The following is a 21,956-nucleotide window of genomic DNA, read 5'->3' as shown; positions in this document are numbered from 1 at the left end:
GCCCAATTAATTCAGTAAACTTCTACAAGTGTAAACACAACCAAAATCTGGCCTTGTATTTAATTACCATTGCAGAAGCCAATAGGACTTACCCTGATATACAAAAGCAAATTTTAATACTGACCTTTGGACCAATGCTGTTTTATTTGGTTTAACTTAAACTTCTCGGACTCTTTAAACACACTGACCTTTATGTGATGACAGACTTGTATGACCAAAAGCCCAGAGCTATTCAGTGCTTATAGCTGCATAGTGCATGGTGTGCATCCCTTCTGCCTCTCCAACCATCAAGATACCTATGCAACCCACTCCTTCAGCATCTTGCTAGCACCATGTGTTCAGAAGGTTCTAGTCTGTTTCAGTGCAAAGTCCAGCAGAATTAGCTAAAATCACCTTTGGCATTGTGTCAGGTAGTTTATATATTTCAGCCTGTCTCTAACTAAATGTTATGATTTACGGTATTTTTTTAAAACTTCACCAAGCCACTCACGTATTTCTGTCGGCACTTGAGTGCTTTTAAAATTCTGGCCTCAAAGCATTAGCTCTAAAATGAGATTAATTCCCAATCTAACAAAGAGTTGTAGGAAAAACTCCATTAATGTTTACTTACAAGATCAGGATACTACAGTGATGCAGTGGTCTGACAGCGGAGGCTGAAGAAACTTTTGAAAAGCACTGGATATAACTGATGTGTTTTAGCAAATGCCTCCTTCCCCTGTGAAACAGGTTCTCCTGCTCAGGGCTGGGTAGGAGTGACTACACATCAAAGGTTTGTGCCGCTGGCTTTGCTTATGCAATCATTAGGGCCAAAAGCTAACTCACTGCACTGCAGCATGGGATGGCACAGATTTCATGAAGTGTTACATTAAACCTAGAGCTGGCTGGGAATTTTCTGGAGGAAAATGTCTTTTCTGAAAGGATGTCTTGGCAGTGGCAAGTGCTGATTAATCAGAGTGAAACATTTCATGGGACAGTGTCGAGACTGGGAAAATTCCATTCTGAAAGGAAAAGATGGCCCAATATGTTCTACTTCCACTACTTTGAAACTGAGCTTTTTGACTGTTAGTTTCACAAGAAAACTTGAACCCTGCTGGAAACGGAATGACAGTTTTCAAAATGAAAAATGACTATGGAATTCATATCACAGGAATTTCAATGATTGATTTTTCAGTCCATTCCATTTCTGGAATAAAAGTTGGGAAAAAAAACCCACAGAATTTCCTGCAAAACTGCGCATCTAGTTCCCCACGCCGCTCTAAAGAAAGCCCAGCCCTGCCCTGTGAATTGGCTCCTCATTGCAGACTAAGATGGCGTGCAAATAGGGCTGAAAACTGATTCCTGTAATAAGAGCTGGCAAGCTGAAGAAAGATTTCACACCCTTCCTCCCATGAATGGGGAAGAAGCATTCATTTAGGAACACTGCCTATTCTTTAATCATTTCCTTTGTGTGCATGGTTATTAATATCTTTACATGACTAGTCAAGCCAGGGGCTATGTTTTTCTGTACTCGTTTTGGCTACTAGTTAATGCTTACAAAATATATATAGATGACACACCCATGGAAAACTAAGGAAAGAAAAAGACACTATTGTTGACATTACCTGCACTAGCAACTATATTCTTCAAGCATACCGAACTTCCTATATATTTGATATTATATAATGTCACAGAAAGACTATCACACCTCCTTTCTGTAGATAAGGCAAGTAAAGAACAAAAGCAGTAAACAGAGGCACGGAGAGGTAATGTGACCCAAAGAAGTCAAAACAAAAAGTCATACCAATACCAAGAAAAGAATTTGTTCCTCCTGATCCCTCATCCAGTACTCTGCACTGCCTGCCAGATAAATATAATTCAAAACCTCTGTTAAAAAATAAAAGGTAATCAGAAAAAGGAAGTTGGAAGTAAAATGCCTTGCCAAAAGACTGAAATTTGGGAAGAAAGTCAGATGTTTTCAAGCCTCCAGCTGGTACATAAGGGACCCAACAGTAAGCATGCACACAGAGTGAGCTGAAATGGTTCAGGTAATGCTGGGAGGAAGCCCATTCCCTGACTACCTTGCTCCTAGCACATCTGGATTTTGGCCTTTAAGCATGAATACAAGAGAACAGAAGCACAGCCAAAGATAGAGGGAACTGTCAACCCCTCCATAAAGTTAGATGATAACATTGCATTGGCCTAGCTTTGGAAATGAGAGAACATTTAACTACACTGCTTGCAAGTTCCTTACTGACTACTGGGCTCCCTTCTCTGCCCATATAGTGACAACTGGAATCAAAAGGCTCCACTGAAGGTTGGTGCTAGTCCTGGGGGCAGGTATTCCCAGATGACTGTATGACACATCTTAGCCTCCTTCTGCTCTGACTAAAGCACCTGGAATGAAAGGGTATCATCCCTGGCAGAGCAGTAGAGTCATTCAGACAGGCATCCCCAAGTAGCTGGATCCAAGGCACCTCTGAGATGCTTTGCACAATCACACACATTCTCCCATCAGAGAGAGAGTTTAATAAGCAAAGAGACAGGGGGCACAGTAATGCTATTTATATCAGCCATGATTTAAGCTAACTTTTCCATTCACTGGACTCTTCAGCTGCTTCTGATTTAATTAATGAAGGCCTCATTTGCTTTGGGAAGCACAGACACTGATAACAGTACATTTTTTAAAAAGGATTTGTTTTCCACAAAGAGGGATTTCTGTTCTGCAAATTGTGTTACAGACTCACACAGCAGATTAACAAAGGAAATGTTCTGCCATGTGCTTTGTTCAAAGAAAGTATAACTGAGCACACAGTTAACTAAAACTGCATTTGAGTTCAGCTAATACAAGATGCTAGCAAGATGTAACTGGACATTCACTTGCAATGCTAACCCTCATGGTCATCCAGCAATGGTCCACAGGCTAACCATCTGCCAGGACATGCTACAGGATCTGCAGCTTACCAAGGATGCAAATGGACACAGCTACCTGGCACACATTCTGGCTGTACTTAGCATGGTGAGTCATGGCAAGGGAAGAGATTATGGCCTCTGATGGCAGGCAGGCTGCATTTAGAGACCATGACCCATGAACAACTCATTGAGGAATCTATGGAGACCCCTATTTGAAAGAATTTCCCACACTTGCCCAAAAGGCAAGGAGCCCAACAAACCTGACAGTTGGGTCATACAGATAGGTACATAATGGTGGAAGTCTTGTCAGCATCCTCCCCACAGCCAGCATCCTCCCACTGCAAAGGGAAGAAGAGACTGTAGAGCCCTGAATGAGATGTCCTGGAGTGAAACAGGCCAAGGAGACAGAGTTCACATGGGGAGGAGTGCCTGGTTTTGATTTGAGGCTGAGTCAGGGCCAAGCCACTGCCCTGGATTCTCGATCACTGAGATCACACAAGGCTGACTTGGAAAACAACTGACAGAAACTTCCTCAGACCTGGTAACTGTGGCACACCAACCAACCAAAAAGGCACTATGTCCAGCCTTCAGTCCAGCCTCAAACTAGAGGGGCTCCAATCTGGCAGTTTGTATCCTGAACCATCTCACAGGTTAATGCTCCAGCACAGCTTTGCCTCCATCCCAGACACAGGGATGGTCCAACTGCACTACAAAACCACCGCATGTTCCTGGAGGATATGCAGCAATAACACACAGTGTCCTGGTTTCTGTGTTCTTTATCTTCACATTTCTAAAGCTCTCTTTGTGCAGTGGCTAGTTCGTTCTCAGATCTGCTGCAGATGGGAAGGTTCACACCGCTTGCTTGCCAAGTCTTAACCATGGCCATTGCTCTATTTTGTGGAGGATTTCTGCACACTCAGATTAATCTAAAATAAAAATCATCTGGAACAAGAAATAGATGGCTGCTATTTGTGTCAGGTAAGTGCAGATCCATGTCTGTGCTGTTGCTAAATAGGGACGCTGGATGCAATGATTTCAGATTGGTCTGTAACTTGCTGCCCTTCGAGTACTTCTGGAGCACTGAAGATCTCTGGCCAATTGCCACAGGGTAGCTCTGTTCCTTCCTAAAGTTTTGCTGTCAGCCTGCAAACCTCCAAAGAAACCAATACCTGTTGCTACTAATCTCTGTTTCCCTTTCTGCTCAGAAGTGACAAAGCAGAACACTGCTCCTGCCTCACATTCCTTCAAGCCCACAGGAAACTATAAATCAGAATGAAAGCATAACATTCAGAGAGAACCTGAAAAAGGCCAAACATCAGAACAGGCTGAGGGGCTGGGAAAAGGGAGCAGGGAACCTGTTGAAACCAAGCATAGGGTCAGCACTAACCCACATCTCCACCTTGGCTCAGAGTGGTCCTGCTCCAGAGGGTGAGACAGAAGGGAAATCAAGGAATAGGGGTACTAAAAGTCCTTCCCTCTTTCAAGGGAATATATATACACACACATAACGATATTATCCATTTCCTTCCTACCCCCTCCATTGCCTCCTCTGCAATTAAAAGAATAATAACTGAAAAATATTTGGCAGGAAAGGGTTAAACCTCTCAAAGTGCCATCCTGGGCAGAGCACACAGCTGCCTTCAGCTGCACCTCAAGACTCCAGGAGCCAGGAGGAAAGGCCAGCCATGGAAAGGGAGGAAGAGGTGAAGAGAAGGGTTTGGCATTTGAGGGAGAAGAGAGTGGGTAGTGCTTGGTCTACGAGGTGCCGGCTTGGTTTGGCTCCTGAAGCCTGCGGTCCGGAGTGCCCAGGGTGACCCTTGCAAGGCCAGGCTGACCTGTCTGAGCGCTGAGGGGAGCGCAGCTGCCTTTGGCCTCTGAGCAACTAAGCCCTGCTGGGCCCAGAAGCCAGGGAGAGGGAGGAGGGTGCTACACTGTTGCTACTGGTGTGGTACCTGCCCTGTGGGTAAGCAGAGGCTGTCAGTCTCCAGGCAGTTAAATAAGCAAAAAAATCCTCTTGAGCATAGTGGAACAATGCAGCCTTAGCACCTCTTGCTTGTTTGTCAATACAGGAAACTGCGGTTGGTTCAGTTTTGCTATGCAAAGAGTTGGTTACAGCTCTGCCTCCTCGACGTGATCAACCTGGTCTGGAAACAGGTAGCAAGAAGTGAATTACCTGGCAAGTGTCCCTGGCTTTGCAATAGGACCTGCTCTGTTTTCCTCCCTTGAACCCTGATGATTGTAGTTTAGGCTGAAGAACTTCTTTGCAGGTTGAGTGCAGCAAGGATCTGCTTCATTTAAAGGTGACTCATGGTTCTGGTCAAAATGTATTAGGTTGAGATTTACTCTAGCCCAGACAAAATCTATTTATAATAAGTGTCATGCTAATTCCAAGCTCGGTCTGATCCACTTGTACCCGCTGGGGCAATAATGCTTTCTGTTACCTGCTCTTTTAAACTACTTTTGTGCAGGCAGCAGCCATTTTGCTCTCAGATCACCAGCACCTATTATAAGGGAGATGCGTGCTTTCCCTTGCCTCACTTTTCAATGAACCATGTAGTACTCTATTTCTTGCAGCCCTGCTGATCTCCTCCCTGTGAAAATTGCTGGCTGAAATTGAGATCTAAGCTGTGTCTTGAATAAGTGGGATAAACCTAGGTAAAAACAGATTATGCAAGTAATTTTAAAGCCATTCAAACTTAAGTCACTTTAAAAAGGGAAAAAAGTGAATTGCTTTTGTTCCCTTATCTGAGGGTCTCATTTTGCTTTGTAAATAGTGATTTCTTTCCTCTCACTCTTGTGAGATAAGAAGTGGGGAGGGGATTTTGCTCATCATTAAAATGCATCTGTCTTTGGGATAAACTGTACCAATTGCTTAATGGAGAAAATGGCAACAGAAGATCTGTTCTTAGTGGTTTGAGTCTCCTATTTTTGTTCCAGGATAATGGAATAAGCTGTTTTTCTAATCTTGACTGAAGTCTGGCTACAGCTGGCTATAGGCACAATGCAGATGTGGAAGGCAAAGACTGCTTTTTGATCCTGGGAGCATGAAATAGTTATCTGCAATGAGGACCTGAAGCGAAACAACAAAAGCTCTGCCAGTATAAGGGACATTGAAATGATTCTGAGATACAGGATCCTGGTCTCTCTCCCCCTTGTTTTATTTTCACCTGTTTTTCCAAAAGCTCCCTTGAAAGACTGCTTTTCCTTCTTTGAGCCTAATGTCTGCTCAAACATTTGAGCTTGTCATGAAATCTCTCAGCTCCTTTCCTGCTGAAGAACTGCAAGTAGCCAGCAGACTCAACTCTGTGCTCCTTATAAAGGAGCAGTACCACTGCTCCTAAAGGAGCAGTTCCACTGAACAGTACAGTTAGAGATTGTTGGGTTATCTTGCTGCAAGATGGGGTTTGGATTACTAGTTTACTAAGAGCAAGCCTGTTCAGTGAGGAAGTGATATAGGCTTGCTGTTCTGCAAATAAGAGCAATCATAGGTGATCTGAGTACAGTTTTTGAATGCTAAAAGAACCTCCAAGTAGATGAACAATTCAAATGTGGAAAGCACATCAAGACATGACAAGATGAAAAACAGATTGCTCAATTGTGTTAGACTTATGTCTGGCTAGATGAAGTAGGAAGTCATGATTGTAAAGACCCCAGTATAGCATCACTCAAACCACAGGGCCCATTTACTGGACCTCATTGCAACCTTTTGTGAATAGGGTAAGTCTCCCCTCATCTAGCAGAAAAGCTGGACCTTAGTATGATCCTAGCTACTGCCAAACCACAGATGGAGATGCATCACTGGAGGTTAGGACAGACCAAGTTTAACTGTCACATATATACATCCTTACTGTGAATCTCTCTCCCTAGTGTCTAATGCAGATACACTGGTACATGAATGCAAATCACTGTTTGAGTACTGGGGGATTTTGGGGAAGGTGGCAGAGCACCTGTACAGACAGTTCCCATCAGAGTCAGATGGGAAGGGTAGACAGCAGCAGTTCACTGCAACTTGCAACTTTTTTAGTCCTGCATTTGAAAACCATATAGCCACAGCATCTCAAATTACTGATTTTGCTTGCTGGTGGATATAAATATTATCTCTAAATAAACACAATGGAGAGCTGGAGCTGAGCCCTCACTTAGAGCTTTTATTAACAAGCCTTAACTTATCTGTAAAATCTCTGTAGTTTTCTTGCTGTGAGACTCCTGAAAAAAAAAATCTAGTGAACATAGTTACATCACATTTAAGTATGCTAAGTTATCACCCTTTACATATTGCCATGTTCAGTGCAACCATAGCAGAGAATGGCTTCATTCTAGCATTGAAAATGGGATAACTTTTGAGTAAATGTGAAACCTCGGCATCTGATCTGTGCTTCTTCCTAAAGAGTAGATATTGTATGTAGGTGAAGAAACAACAGAATATTCATTGATTATCTTGCTTCAGTTTGGGGAGGATTTCATTTCTGACTAATCTGGTATTCCATGAAAATCTTAGTATTAATATTAAGTGTTGTCTCTGATTAAGTGAATGTGTCACCTCTGAACTGATTTTGAGCTTAGTGGGGAATCTTTCACGAACTCTTAGACCTTAATTTTCTCCCTGATCTAGGAAGGTTTGTCCTGTCTAGTAATCATGGTGAGTGGGTAGCTTGCAGACCAGATTTCTAGGTGTTGTTTTCAGGCCAAATAGGAAGAATTTGGGATGGATAGTGTGGCTCTGCATGACCTTTGGCAAGTTGTAAAGAATCTGTGTTCACACTGAGGACAATGTACCTGGTCCCAGTAGCTTAATATTTCTCACTAACATGTATTACTCTGAATAAGCACTGTATAACTGTCTTTTAAATTGTCTGTTTCTTCATTTATAAAAAAGGGCAAAATTATCTTAATTGTCTCAAAGTATGAATGTTAGATAGTGGTTGTGGACTTGTTTGATGCTCTTGAATGCAGGATGTTAAAGAAGGGTAATGTGTCATTACCCAATATATAGCACTGAATCCATCAGTGTACTCTGTTGCTTCGCTTTGACATGCTAATATGCAAGCAAATGATGATTGCATTGTTTTACTGCAGCTCTGTTGCCAGCCCTCTGTTGTTGAAACCTTCCTTTGATTTTCATTTTTGTAAGATATTTTCTTTGTGTTCGGTGTTCTACATCAGCATTTTTGCCTGGAGACTAGATGGAGGTATACAACCCCAGAAGGAGTTTCCAGTATGCCTTCTCATGGGTGAAAAGATTCTATGCCTAACCTTCGCTTAGCTCTAGCTTTGGGGAAAGTGTTCATAATGTTTTGCACATGTATAACTACAGAAATATCCCAGTCTTTGAGATATGTGCTAAATGTCAGTTTATGATTCTTATCCTTCTACCAAGAGGCTGGAGGTGTATGTTTAGACAGAGTTTTGAAGCAGGATGAATAAGATCTTATATTTCTGTTGCATGGTGTTCTGTTGACTTTAAATTAGTACATTAATATTTAGCAAAAACTGCCACCTTTCCACAGCAGGCATACAATGACACATACAGATTTTATGCACTCTGCTATATATATATATCTCTCTACAGGCTTTTTTCAGTATTGTTTCTCATTTATGTTCAAGTTTTGCAAAGGCCTATCAGAATTCAGTATGACAACTGAGTTTACTTAATAGTATTCCATTCAGTGTATTATAGCTAGTTTGAATTCCTGTAGAATGAAGGCCCTAAGCAACCTGATCTAGTTGGACCTGCTTTGAGCAGGGCATTGGACTAGATCACCCACAGAGGTCTCTTCCAACCTAAATTATTCTAGGATTTAATGGGTTAAAGATTAAATCTTTCCTTAGCTGTTTCAATTAACTCCTTCCTTACCAATATATCTCATGATAATAGGTTTCTGCCTTGCTTCTCTTTTGTAACCCACAGCTAGATGTTCAAGGAGGCAGTAGCACATTTGAACATCTGGATCTCTCACCCTCCAACCCTGCAGATTGTTATGCACATAAAAAGCAGAGAGGAAATACTATAAAGGAGGCAGTTTACTTTTCTCCACTCATCATTACAGTTTGGGGAGGTGGGGGGGTAATTCTGACAGAAGTTGCAGCAAATAAACCCAAACGATTTCCTGCTTCTGCCCATAGAATTTGAGCAGTTTCTGAAATTTTGAGAGAAAAGGAAAGCCCAACACTGTCATAGTTCCTTTAATCTTATGCTGCTATTTCAGTAGGGTAAGGCAGTGGGAAGGAAAGTCCCGTTTGAAAACTGACTTAGGGAGGACAGGTAGACTGGATCAAGAAACAATACTGAAACAGACTACTTCCCCAGGGTAGGGTCTCTGGTCTACACAGCCCTCTCAGTGGTTGCAGATCCACAGTATGCAGATATCTATGTAACCTACCGGTAAAACCCACGAGGAACATTTACCTCTCAGGTATTCTACAGTCCAATTGACAGTAAATCAGACAGCTGACTGTAAAAAGGCACCACTCTGAGGATGGGGGGGAGGGGATCTCTGCTTGCCAGAGAAGCCAGGACTCTATACACTTCTTGTTCAACATTGTTCTCATCCTCTTCAATTCATTACAAGTAATTTCTCAGCTAACACACTGAGCTGAGCACCTTAAAGTGATGGATTCTCCATACTGCGCATTTCATGGGCCAGCCATGTGCACTAATAATGATGAACTGGCAGAGTAACTGATTATGATATATCCAGTGGGAGAGAACATCTCGCTGGCATGGCAGCTCAATGAGCTTAGTTTATTATTGTACACCTCAGTTCTGAGCTTAGGTAGGTTCCAAATGAGACTGAATGGCTGCATCAAAACAGATAAGTATGCCCTCCTCCTTCCTTCCCACCAAAAAAAAAAAAATACTTCCAGCTCAGACCTGGCAGATTCTGTTGCACAACTTGCCAACTTCCACTTTTAAGCAAGGCTTCAAAACTACATTAAGGTCATGCTACCACATTCTGTTCATCCTCAAAGAACTTGGGCATTCACTGGCCAGTTTCCACCATATCTGACAGGTACAGGTCCCAAGGATGATTAGGACTGTAAAGCTGTGTGAAAAGAGGCAGCTGAGCAGAGGAATAGGTCCTTGTTAGTGTCCACTTTGAAGTCATTCTGCAGCATTCGTCCTCACCCTTCATTAGCTATTGGAGAGCTCTTCAATGCAAAAAGTGATGATAAATGCCCCAACCACAGAAAAAGCTAAGGACGGGAGTTGCTCTGTGGTAGTTACCAGATAATCTAAATGCAAGCTGTAAACCTATAGGAAATCAAGCTTTGTTATTTTTGCTGATCAGAGCATAGCACTGTTTCTGGTAAGAGCTAGTAATTCTTCAGGTTATTAAACTGAATGGATCTTCAGCTTTCCTTCTCTTCTGAGTATTTGTTTTACAGGAAGGTGACACCACTGCAAGATTTAACCTCTCTGGTACTCATCCTTCTCTTCGATGTGCAGTAAATCTTAATACCACATCTCTTACATGCATTAAGAAAAGTACAGGAAGAGATACAATTCTTTGTGTCTGAAATCTGCACAGATAACTGTACTCTTGCAGTTCAGTGCCCTCTAGGTCTCTATCAGCTTCCCACAGTGCAATTCAGTTCTGGGAATGTCACCCAGAAAAAGCATGCTGGAGAGGACTTACAGTTCTGGAGAAGAAAATACCCAGAGACCCATCATGAGACAGAGCAACTTGAAACCAGGATGAGGCAGTAGTTGCCATCCCAACTGCACTGTGCAGGCAGAAGATGACTCCTTGTGAATGCAAATTTCTGGCTCTTGCTTTGTGCCAAACTGGGCCAGTGATACACATGCCCACGAGCAGGCATCCTAATAACCATGTATTCTCCACCCTCAACACTTGTCAGGTGGGTCATTTGTGATTTTCCACAAGTGATGCTTTTCTTTCCTTCACACTTCGATTCAGATTGCTAAGTGACTTTAGAGCAGAGATTTCTTGTGTTCTCATCAGAAAGTGTTTCACTTCCTGGGTCTCATGTATTGAGATTTGCAGTGGCAATAAGGAAACTGCAGGACAATAACTGAATATAGCAATATTCTCTTCTGAGCAAAAGAAAGAAACATTATGCAGGCATGCCTCTCCTCGGATGACATTTGTTTGCCTTTCTTTTAAAAGCAAAATGAATTTATCAAAAATCTTGCTTCAAACTGTGCCGTCTTCTCCCTGAGTGAGCCCAGCATCATCTGTACACCAACAAGCTGGATAGGTTCCAACAGCTTTTGCTGAGACTTCCTCTGGTCCATAGTTTAGCTCAATCCACCCTCCCCCAGCAGGGATCTCTTTCAGCACTGAATGCTTCTTGTTTCTTTTTTTTCTCTCTCTCCCTTGGGGCCTTGGCTCAGAACTGGAGCTCCCCAGCCCCTCTGCTCCTTTTGTCTCTGTCTGAGAGGCTTTTCCTGTGTTGCTGCCTGCCAAAAACAGCAAAGGTCTTGCCCTCTCTGGCAGCAGAAGTACTGACTGACCCATGCGGGACAAGGGAGGGTCCTTACACCTTCCTTTGCCCTGGGGACTGCTTGCACCCTCCCAGCAGTGCCAAATATTTCTTGCTATCTCCTAGCACCACAAAACAACTGTGGTTTTTTTTTCCCAGTAGAATAGTGATACCAGTGAGTAACACAGCTCTTTCCTAATGGGATGGGAGGGGTCTTACAGTTCATGGCTTTCTATCTCAGTGCTGTCTGGAGGGAAGCTTGCTGAGGGAAATAAGAACAGCAGGGTTTGCTGTATTATTACTGTGTGACTAGACACTATTTATTCCCAGTTTTTATTTATTACTTTCATGGGTTGGTATGGCCCCATTTTTCTAGGTCTGACTTCCTCTCACTGTTCTCTGAAGGGTGCAGGACTGTTAGGATGTGGCTGAGGCTGGGGGATTAATTTTCATGTAAAGGATTACTGTCTCAGTCATCAACCATCAGAAAAGGGCATTCTTTTAAGTGTAGCTAGAGGGACTTTTACCAGCTACAGATCCGTTATCTGCTCTGTATGGCCATCTGATAGATAGTCACATCCCTTTGATCTAGTACATCACCCTCACACAGTGAACTTTGCTGTCCTGCTGCATGCCCAATGTTGTCTTGGACCATGCTCTGACCCAAGCCCACATCAAAAACCAAAATGCTGGGGGAGGGGGAATCACTGGGAAGGAAACCGGAACCAGTGCTGCTTGGAGTAAAAATGAATAGGTTTTCTATGCTGAATGATGTGGCCCAGGCAAGAGAGAAGAAAGCTGGCATTACAGTATCCAGGCCTCAGCAGCAGAAAAAGAAGTGAAGCATGAAGTCACGGGTCAGAACAACAGGGCTCAATCCTGTATGATTCACTGATATACATCTTCTATCCTTTCTCACTGTGGGTATCAGGAATTTAGCTATGAACCCCCAAAGTTCTTGATTTCTTGGCATCTCCCACGCAGTTCAGAATGGCATTCTGTCTGCAGGTAAAAGAGAGAAGTATGGAGCACTGGATTTCACTCTGTGGGGAGAGGTGAGATACCTTTTCAAATGACATTTCCTCACCTCCTGTCTCCATTGGGCCACAGAGAAACTGACATTTTCCTGTCACTTACCCAGTTTATTTTTTCAACCCAACCTTTGTTTCCCATCTCTTCCCTCTCCTGGATTCCAGCTAGTTCTCTTCAGTTGCAACACAGGATGTTCTGTTTTCAGTGCTTAAACACAATGGCCTTTTCCTTTTACCTGCCGGGCTGGGCCTATGCACTGTATCACATGAGAATACATTTTCACACTGTCTTGGGAAAAATGGGTATATCTACATCATGTCTACACTACTAACCTGTACAGAGAACAGGGAAGGACCAGTGTTTGCTTTTCTGCAATCCATTTTGGTGACAACGTAGGAAGCAAAATTAGCATTAACTTCTTTCTAACAAATAGAGTCAAGATGAAAAGTGAGAGCTTGGGGTGGGGCGGGGGAGGCTGCGGACTGGGGGAGCTGTTTGGGGTTTTTTGTTTGTTTGTTTGTTCTTGAGGCAAGGACTAATTCTTTGCATGACACATGCCCTGACTTCAGCTGTGGCCTCTAATGCAGGCTGTAATGTTAAACCATGAATAAGTGTGGTGAACACACAGAAAGATTAAAGCCCATAAGGCTAGATCCTACGGCAGTATGAGTTGTTCCAGGAGAAGCCTTTTCCCATCCCATCAATGCATACGATATACCAGCTTGGAATTTTTTGCAGAGTCTCAGTCTTGTTGATCACTGTGGTATTGTCCTGTAGTTTTATGCATTATGTCTGAATTCAGACAAGTCAGTGGTACAGCAAGAGCTTGCATTATTCCAAATCCCTAAATTCAGTCTGGCAGAACTGGTTTTATTAAAGTCTTTGAACACTTCAGGCAAACATCTTTCTACAAACATCAGCTTTCTGCCTTCTCTTCCTCCAACCTTCAAATAGCCTGTTCTCTGCAAATCTGAGAGCACCATCCAAAGTGCCAGCCTCCAGCTGGTGCAAGCAAGAAAAGCCTGGAAGTGGTGAGGAAGGGTGGGGGAGAGGAAAGGAGGCCTCTCGCTATCTCAGCGCTGTCACAGTGGCTATTTCCTGGGGTGAGGCCACAGATACACGCACTCCTAGCCTCTGTTCAGATGCACAGGACTAGTGGCAGAGCCAGTTTCCCCACCACCTAGCATCTTCCTGCAGCCATTGCAAAATAAGTTAGTGTTACTTCCTGTACCTGAAGGACACTCGGAACTGTTAAGCCCCAAAAGACTCTTCTCTAAGCCTCACAGAGGAACACAGAATCTCCAGCATACCCTGTCCCCCCTTCTCATCTGTTGTGATAGGAATAGGAACACTTTTCCTTTTCTGCTGGCAGCTCACACAACAATGGACAGAACACTGAGCCTGGTACTTTTCCGTTGTTAGTACATGGCCAGCCACGATGGGTGACATGGCTGCTGTTGTGGGCAGCTCTGAGGGCCAGTCTGGCCTGAAGCTAGGAAGGGATGCAGCAGAGTTGCAGGAAATCAGCCTCAAACCTCCTTGCAGTCCTCAGGAATAATTGCACAAAATCTCAGTTCCGCTCTCTGTCCTATGGGGTCCTACGAGAGGGTGGCTGGCAGCTTACATTCCAGCTGTTGTGCACTGGAGAGCGGGGATGCAATTCACCTCCATGCAGCCTAGAAGGTGCACGCATCTCTCTGGGGCTGTGGATAAGCTGTGTAGCCCTCTTGGTCTGGGATTGAGGTAAGTCTTTACTCCCTCTGAGGCACTGCATGGCCTGCTCTGTTAAGATCCTGAAACAGGCAAGACAAGAAATTTGAGCTACCAAATTCCCTGGCATTTTGGAGCACTAAGGAACTGTAGTGCCTCATTCCCCAGCCAGGGAACCAGATTTACAGACCCAGAGGCTAACAGAGGCTATGTCACTGGTAGCAGTGGTCATATACAACAAACTCCCATCTCAGAGGCTGTCTAGTGCAGGGGAGACTAGCCAGGGAAAGCTGCCAACCACACAGTCCAAGCTACTCCAGGACAAGCATTCTCCACCATGCTGCTTTTTCCCTGACCAGGCCAGAGAGCAGCCTAGAGGATGCCACTGAGACCAAACGAATCAGCCGGAGTCCAGCAGCCTGTACCGCCTTCCTGTCTCTGGGAGGCTTAATGAAATGAAGGTAAACAGAGGACTTCTCTCACACAGGCCGGGAGAGGTCCCTAGTGTGTGGTAGGAGTATGTTCCCCTCCCTTCCAGTCCTCCCCTCAGAGCCTTGTGCGGGAACACCGTACTTTCCTACCTAAGGGGATCACCAGAAAAGAATGATTAATAATTCTGCATCATATTAAAAGTGCTTTATCATTACAAGCATTAATTATTTCACAGTCTCTTAACACAGATGAACCGTATGACCCTTCCCTCCTGTCCCTCCCCCAATTAGCGAAGGAAAATGAGACAGGCATACAAATAGACTTTCCTAAGCCACACAATCTCTGAGTGGCACAACAGGGAGTGGCCCTGAGCCCCTGAACTCCCCATTCTCCGGTCTAGCTACCAGAGAGCCTGGCTTCCCTTCAGATGAGGTCTCTGCACCACTGTTTCCCATCGCCTCCACCAGACTGGCTTTGCAGTACCTTTCCAGTTTCCTAAGCTTCAGCAGTATAAGTGACAACAGACTCCAGCTCATCGCTAGAATGTGAAGCTCACTGGCTGTGCGGCAACACCTATTTCAACAGAAGCTTGTCTAGAGTCCACATGAATGAGGTTATGCCAAATTACATTTCACTGAGCTCTTATTCTGTGCGTGTACTTGGCCATGCTGCAGTCCTTCGAGGATCAGGATTGGAATCGAGACCAACTGCATCATGCCAAGACAACAAGCAAAGCACAATTATCAAGACATGTGGCACTCTCCAAGGAGGAATGGATGACTCTCCCACAGATAATTTCAATAGCACAGATAATCCATCATCACCATTTTTCAGTCCCATTACTTCTAGGCCTAACTACCCTCTTCCACCACAGGTTCATTGCTCTTTCATCTTTTTCCTTTTAGCACATTTTGTCATCAAGCTTGCAACCCTCATATCTTCCTTATTACAGTCAGAAAACTAGCAACTAGCAAATCCCTGACCTTGGCTTTCTCAGAGGCTTTTGACCATCCCAATAGGACAAGGCCTATGGTTCCTTGTGCTGTTGTTCCCTGGAAGGCTTTCAGGGAAAGCAGTCCAGACTCACAGCCTTAGCATGCAATAGCCAGAATATAGACTTTGCTAAACTTCTCTCGTGAAATCATTCAGATTGAACAGCTTTCTCCTTACATTTATTACATGGCATCCAGAAGGAGAGCCAGGGAGAGAGAAAAATGTCAGAAGACTATCACTGACAAAAGAGATGATTTTCATATCTGTACCTACACACATCCCAGCCAACAGAAGGATGTAATAGAAATGAACAGCTACTGAAAAGAAAAACAACCAAATTCTAACTCACAAGCTGATCCATCAAACAAACTAGTAACTTTTCAAACCTTGCTGATGTTCTTACAAGATACATACTATTACACAGCAAAGTATGTTACAAGAGGTCACAAAGTCAATCACCAAATTCTGAAATATCAAAATTACACTTGTCTGTGTGCTACACCATGAAATTTATGAGCTATAGCTCCCATGAACAGCCTGAGAGATTATATTTCAGAGTTAAAGATCACCCACTGCAAACTCACAGCTCCTGAATCCAGGCAGTTTTATCTTAGCAACAACAAAAACCCTTCCTTGCTGATTTGTAGTGCTGGCATAGATCAGTGGGATTTTAGCTTCAGATCCTTGGTCCTTTGGGATACCCTGCTTATGCACTTCGCAATTCAGAGTTACTAAGGAAGCCACTTGCCAAAAATTTGGCATGAAACACCATATACAAAGCCAAGCCAAAGAAGTCAGCTCAGTTCTCACTCAGTCAGTTCTCTGACACCAGCAGGATTTTCCCTGATCACACATTGAATAAATCCCTTCAGATCTGCCCATAGTAATGCAGGCTGAAGGGCTGCAGCTTTTTTCAATGTATTTCAGGATTCACATGGCAGTTTTGATAATAGGGAACCTCACATTAAGGAAATCCTGCCTCTATGTACTGTGTTACCGCCTATGGAGGAAAACATGAAACTGCACCATATGAGGGTACTGCTGTGATCGGTTGTGGGCATGATTCACCTGACACAAGAACAGCTGAAGTGTAATGTAGCCTCGATTAGAGAGGAGACCCCTTCGCGTGATGTTGTCACAACTGCAGTCTCTGTATGGCACAACAAGAAAGAGCTGCCACAAATAACACATGAGGAGGGAGGAGCCACTCTATTTGATTAGGGATGGAGAACATCGTAAACCATGCCTCTGTATAACACCAGTAAAAGCCACATTTGTTTCTGTGTTAGTGACTTGGGCTCGCCTTATAATGATACCAAAGGAAAAAGTGAGGCTGCGAGCCAGGAGAGGAAACAAAGTCTCACTGCTTCTGGAAACCACCACTCTGAGGTACAGATATTTTGGGGTTGGATGGACTGCCGTAACTGGGAGAGCACTGCACAGCTGATACTGTGATAGAAAGCAACTATACGGTGACATCTTTGCCTTGCCTTTTCTTTTACATGCTTTAGGGCCTGTGGCTTTAGAAGTGCAGTGACAAAAAGATGAGAAATAGAATAAATAAAGACAGGTATTATGATTGGTGTAGATAATATCATGCCACTTTTGTGATAATATCCCCTCTCCCATGCAACTAAACCAGCAAGTGATGGTAGCTGTATTCATTAATCTCTGATTCAGAAAGAAGCTTTCTATGCAGGCGTATTTCCTTGCCACTGCAATTAGTATCAGGAATCTTGCTTATATAAGAACCCTTGTGTAACAAAAAACAATTTCAAATCAATGCATGTGCTCTTTTTGTTAAACTGGTTTAATTAAATGGATGAAGATTCTTTCTTTGGCCATTTTGGGTGTAATTTAAATTTGCTTTTAAGTAACCTAAGCCAATAAATTTGGTTTACACCAAACTGCATGTCAATGGTGTGCAGTGTCAGCTGACACTGGTTGAAAATCACAGGGAAGCCACTGAAGCTTTTTCTGTGGAGGCCTTCACTCACATCAGTTCACACAGCATAAATGCATTAAAACTGGTTATGCTGGTTTTAAACTTGTCTAATTCAGTCTATTATCAGACTTAGCAAGATCAGTTTGATTAATTGTCTTTAATTCTTCCTTTCCATTTGAAACACCCTAGTATGACTCTGAAAACATTTTCTAAATCTACTTTTTTTTCTTTTTTTCCTTTCTTTACTACTGGCAAATGACAGTTTTTCTTCTTGCATCTTGCATGGAGCTAGAATTACATGACTGGATTTTTCTTTGCCTAATGAGAGCTGCGATAACATGCAGACAGTGCTGTACACTGCCAAAATAAACATCTCTGTCTATGCCCCCATGTCACTGCCTGATGACAGCGCTGCTCCAGGGAATCCTGTTGGTTTCTGAACTACTGAGGTACAGCCAGCCAAGACGCTGCAAGGCATAGGGGATGTAAAGAATGGCATCCCTCAGAGCTGGGCACACAGACTGGCATGTACATGGTCTCATGCAGCCTATATCTTAATTGCAGGTCTCCCTTTCCTTCCAAGCAGTGTGGAGGTCCCTTGGTGGCCTGGGGATTAGATGTGTATGGAGGGATGCTGTTCCCTAGGGTCACGGATATGTGTAAGGGCTCCCCATGAGAAGGACTCAAGCACCTGAGCCATTGTGCTGAGCAGAGCACAGCACCTCCTGGCTCACTCCACTGCCTGTTCTGCAATAGGTAACCCTGATCTCACACAAGATTCATTAGTACTGTTAGTTAGTAGTAATAACAACCGCAATAACAATGTTAGTTATGGAAATAAACACTTATTTCCCTCCCTTGTGGGAATTACCACAGAGGCATTTGGGGTTTTGTACGACCCACAGAGCACTATAGCCAGTTATCACTCCTGCCATTTATTCCTGCTCTGCCCTAACCCTCCAGAGTGTTCCTAGAGTGCATTTGCACCCAGAATGAGTAAAGGTGTCCCTACCTGGCCCTTCGTACCAAGGCAGTCTTTACTGAGCAAGGAGGGAGCAAAGGTAGGGGGGTATGCCTTGAGAATTGGCAGGGTGCCCAAGGACTTCCCTTTTGCAAGAGCAAGTCAAATTCACTCATCTAACACTGTTGCCTTACAGATCTCCAATGGTAAAGGTAGTAATGGGGTCTTCTTTGCATCACTCCAGACCACTGGCTTCCAAGACTGACTGGAACAAGTCAGAAATGTATTCCTAGATTTCCCAAACTACTGTTAGGTAAACAGAAGGCTCTGCACGTCAGAGAGATGAAAACCGCAACATCTATTGGGGATTGCATTCAAATACACTGAAACTGGTCTTTCAAGGTAATTACATTTGTTTACTGGAACTGAGTATACGTGTCTCTACAAGACACCTCATAGAAATAAGGTTCATCTACCAGTCTGAAGATCTATACATATTTAAGTAATGAAAAGGCCCCCCTTGCAAAAAAGGGGAGGGGGGAATGTTCTTTGCAGCAGTTGGTCCCTATAAAGTAGGAAGCAATGATGGATTGAGTGTACATCAAGCATTGGTACAGAGATCTTTGACATGTAATTTGATTTGATTGCTGAACTAGACTAGTTTGGTAGCCTTATTATAGGATGCCAGATAGAGTGTGTGTTTATGCCTACTTAGATCTTCTGTGCAATAGGTTTTTGTTTTCTTTTTCTCCCTCTGTGTATAACAACAAGAAAACTATTGGTTTTCTCCAAGGCTCACAGTTGAGGGGAATAAACCAATCGTAAAACATTGCATAACTGTTAACTGGGAAGCACAAAGGGACACAGTACAATTTTGGGTGCCAGTATGAAAGGAAGGGTGATCTTTCAGGAAGGGGCCTGGTATGGGAAATCGGGATTCAGTTTTTGCTTCTTCCACAGATGCTTTCTGTGGCAAGAGACAAGTTACTTTATCTATTGCTGTCTCAGTTTCTGCTGAGAAAGGATCATATGCTACCTTCTCCCACCTCACATTTATTTATACTTTTACATATAGTTTAGTTTATACATTCTTTAGTTCTTTACAGCTGTAAAGTTTTATGGACATGTTAGTAAGCATCTGTGCCTTGCACTATGGCAGAAGGCCTGTCCCTTATAAGCACCTCAGGATTCTCTTGTATTACAAACAAGTAATTGTAATACAAGAACAAATTAAAGAGCTGGGAGGAAGAAAAGTGTACAGTGGAGGATAAAATCTGCACCCTTTGAGAGAGTCAGAAGAGTTCTATTTCTTTTTTGCCATGAGCCTGAAAATGTCCGTATTTCTGCACTGTTTACGGTGATAGCAGTTTACATATACCCCGATGTTGCCCTCTTGAAATATGTAGGCTTATTTCTCTAGTCTAATCTCTTGCTCTCCCTGTAACAGGCAGACTGCATTTAGCCTTTTGGGAAATAGTTCATAATTCCATGCTTAAATAACTGGCTTTTGATAAAGGTCCAACATAGTGCTCTGAGGGATGTTTTGTTTTTATGGATGGAGCAGACAGAGCAGAAAGGATGCTGCCTGCATACTAAGAAACTTGGCCTGAAGCCCACACACACCAAAGGCAAAATAAATAAATAAACATATCAATCAATCTTGACGTCACCAGGAAAAGGGTCACTGCCATGTGGAACACGACATCTGGACAGTGAAGTCACTGCTCTGGAAGGATGCCACAGAACAGTTCACAGGCTCTGCAGCACAATAGGATATAATGACAGTTAAAAAAAAAAATCAAATAAAGTCTAATTGATACTAAGTAACCACAGGATTAAATAAGGAGCTTCATACCTTCTGCAAACCTGTCCGTGCATTGATTTTTTGCCTGGTCAAAAACTCCCATGATTCCAATGCCAAACAGGAGGACAGTAAGACCAGCCCAGCATCTCACATGACACTGGGCACTATAATTTCAGCACCAGCTTTGGAACAAGTAAGAGCAGCATCTTACCACTAAACTAAAATTAAAGTATGTGGGGGAGGGGGGGAAAACCTTTCTATAGACCTCTTACACTGTCAGGCACACATATGTTTCGGTATGCAGGGAAAAATATACTCCAGAAGATGCACTTGCACAGGTACTTAAGTTACCTGTAGCTGTACACATCAGACACAAAATGTCAAGCACTCTGAGCAGCCAGAGCAACAAACCACTGCAGCTTTTTGAACGAATCTTGCATTCCAAAAAGTTATTGTTAAATGCACTTAAAGGAATATGCATTCAAAAAAACAAAAAGATTTTGAGAGAAAGGGATCAACAAGAAATGTCTGCAGGGAGAAACCCCTTGAGAACACTTTCTGCTGCACACGTGTCCAACCAACATGCTTCTGCTGGCTATTGTCTGTCCTTCCTTCTGTCCCCATCCAAGGGCAGTACTGAAAGCACTAGGAAGCTATTAGCTATGGAAGCTCTGATCTTCCTTTTATAACATGAGGACATCTCATCCCTCCCAGACACCTAGCCAGGAGGCTTCTGGCACAATGGAGCATCTGTACCCAGAATGTGGAGGCTCCTCTCCAGCCCTGGGCATTTGTGAAACAGCCTGATTTAAATGCAGCACAGCCAGGACAGAGTCTTTGTTGTCAGAGCCTGGATTCCTTCAAGGCAACTATAAAAAAACCACCCTCCAAGAGACGGGAATGTGACAGCACGGAAAATAATAATATTTCTTAGCACCAGCTCTTCAGGCGGTGTAAATTAACACTGTCCAGCTGATTCTGTAGGGCGATGCCAGTTTACACGGTTAGAGATGTGATCTGGAGCTGTCTGCTGGGTGGCGAGGAAGGAAGGGGAATTATTATGAGCGCTATGATTACTAATTTTTCATTTTTAAAGCTCCTGAACCTCCGAGCCAGGCAATGAGATGAGGAGGGCAGGATGCGCTGGACGAGGAGGCATCCGCCCGCAGGCCGGCAGCACCCGAGCTGCCGGAGGAGAGCGGGGGCCGGTGGCCCCCCGCCGCGGCGCGGGGCGCGGGCTGGGCTGGGCTGGGCTGGGCTGGAGGGGCCCTGCCGGGCAGGGCAGGGCAGGGCAGGGCAGCCCGGCGCCGGCGGCTCCCCCGCGGGGTCCTGCCGCCCCCGGCGCGGCGCCGGGGCCGGGAGGGCGGCTGCGCCGGCCGCCCCGCTCCCCCGGCGCGCTGGCCCCGCAGCCCAGTCGCTGGCCGCGGCGCAGCAAGCCCGCCCGGCGCGGCGCGGCGCGGCGCGGCGGAACAGGCAGCCGGCAGGGCCCTGCCCGCCCCCCGCCCGGATTACCGCGGCCCCCCGCCCCCTAAAGCGATCGGACGGAGAGGAGCTTGACGGCGCCCCCGCGCCCCTGCCGCGCCCCGCTGCTCCTTCGCAGGGGCTGCGCCGGGCCTTCCGCGCCGCACCCCGGGGGCGGCGGCGAGCCCCGCCGCTTACCGGAACCGGGGAGAGTCCTTGATGCACTCCTCGAAGTCCACCGTCATCCTCGCAGCTCTGCCCGCGGCGCGCTCAGCGGAGGAAGC

General features: G+C 44.5%; 1 protein-coding gene across 1 annotated transcript in view; it reads right to left on the bottom strand.

Annotated features, from left to right (window-relative positions):
• Positions 1 to 21,956, bottom strand: part of ACAP3 (ArfGAP with coiled-coil, ankyrin repeat and PH domains 3) — a 112,450-nt gene extending 90,494 nt beyond the window's left edge. The window contains exon 1 of the mRNA XM_067310960.1: positions 21,871 to 21,956. Within this exon, the coding sequence (XP_067167061.1) occupies positions 21,871 to 21,917 (47 nt within the window). The 5' untranslated portion in view covers positions 21,918 to 21,956. The remainder of the gene's footprint in view (positions 1 to 21,870) is intronic.

The sequence above is a fragment of the Apteryx mantelli genome, chromosome 26, assembly GCF_036417845.1.
Source record: "Apteryx mantelli isolate bAptMan1 chromosome 26, bAptMan1.hap1, whole genome shotgun sequence".
Lineage (NCBI taxonomy): Eukaryota > Metazoa > Chordata > Aves > Apterygiformes > Apterygidae > Apteryx > Apteryx mantelli.
Note: the sequence above shows the minus strand (reverse complement) of the source record. Positions and strands in the feature narration are given on the sequence as shown.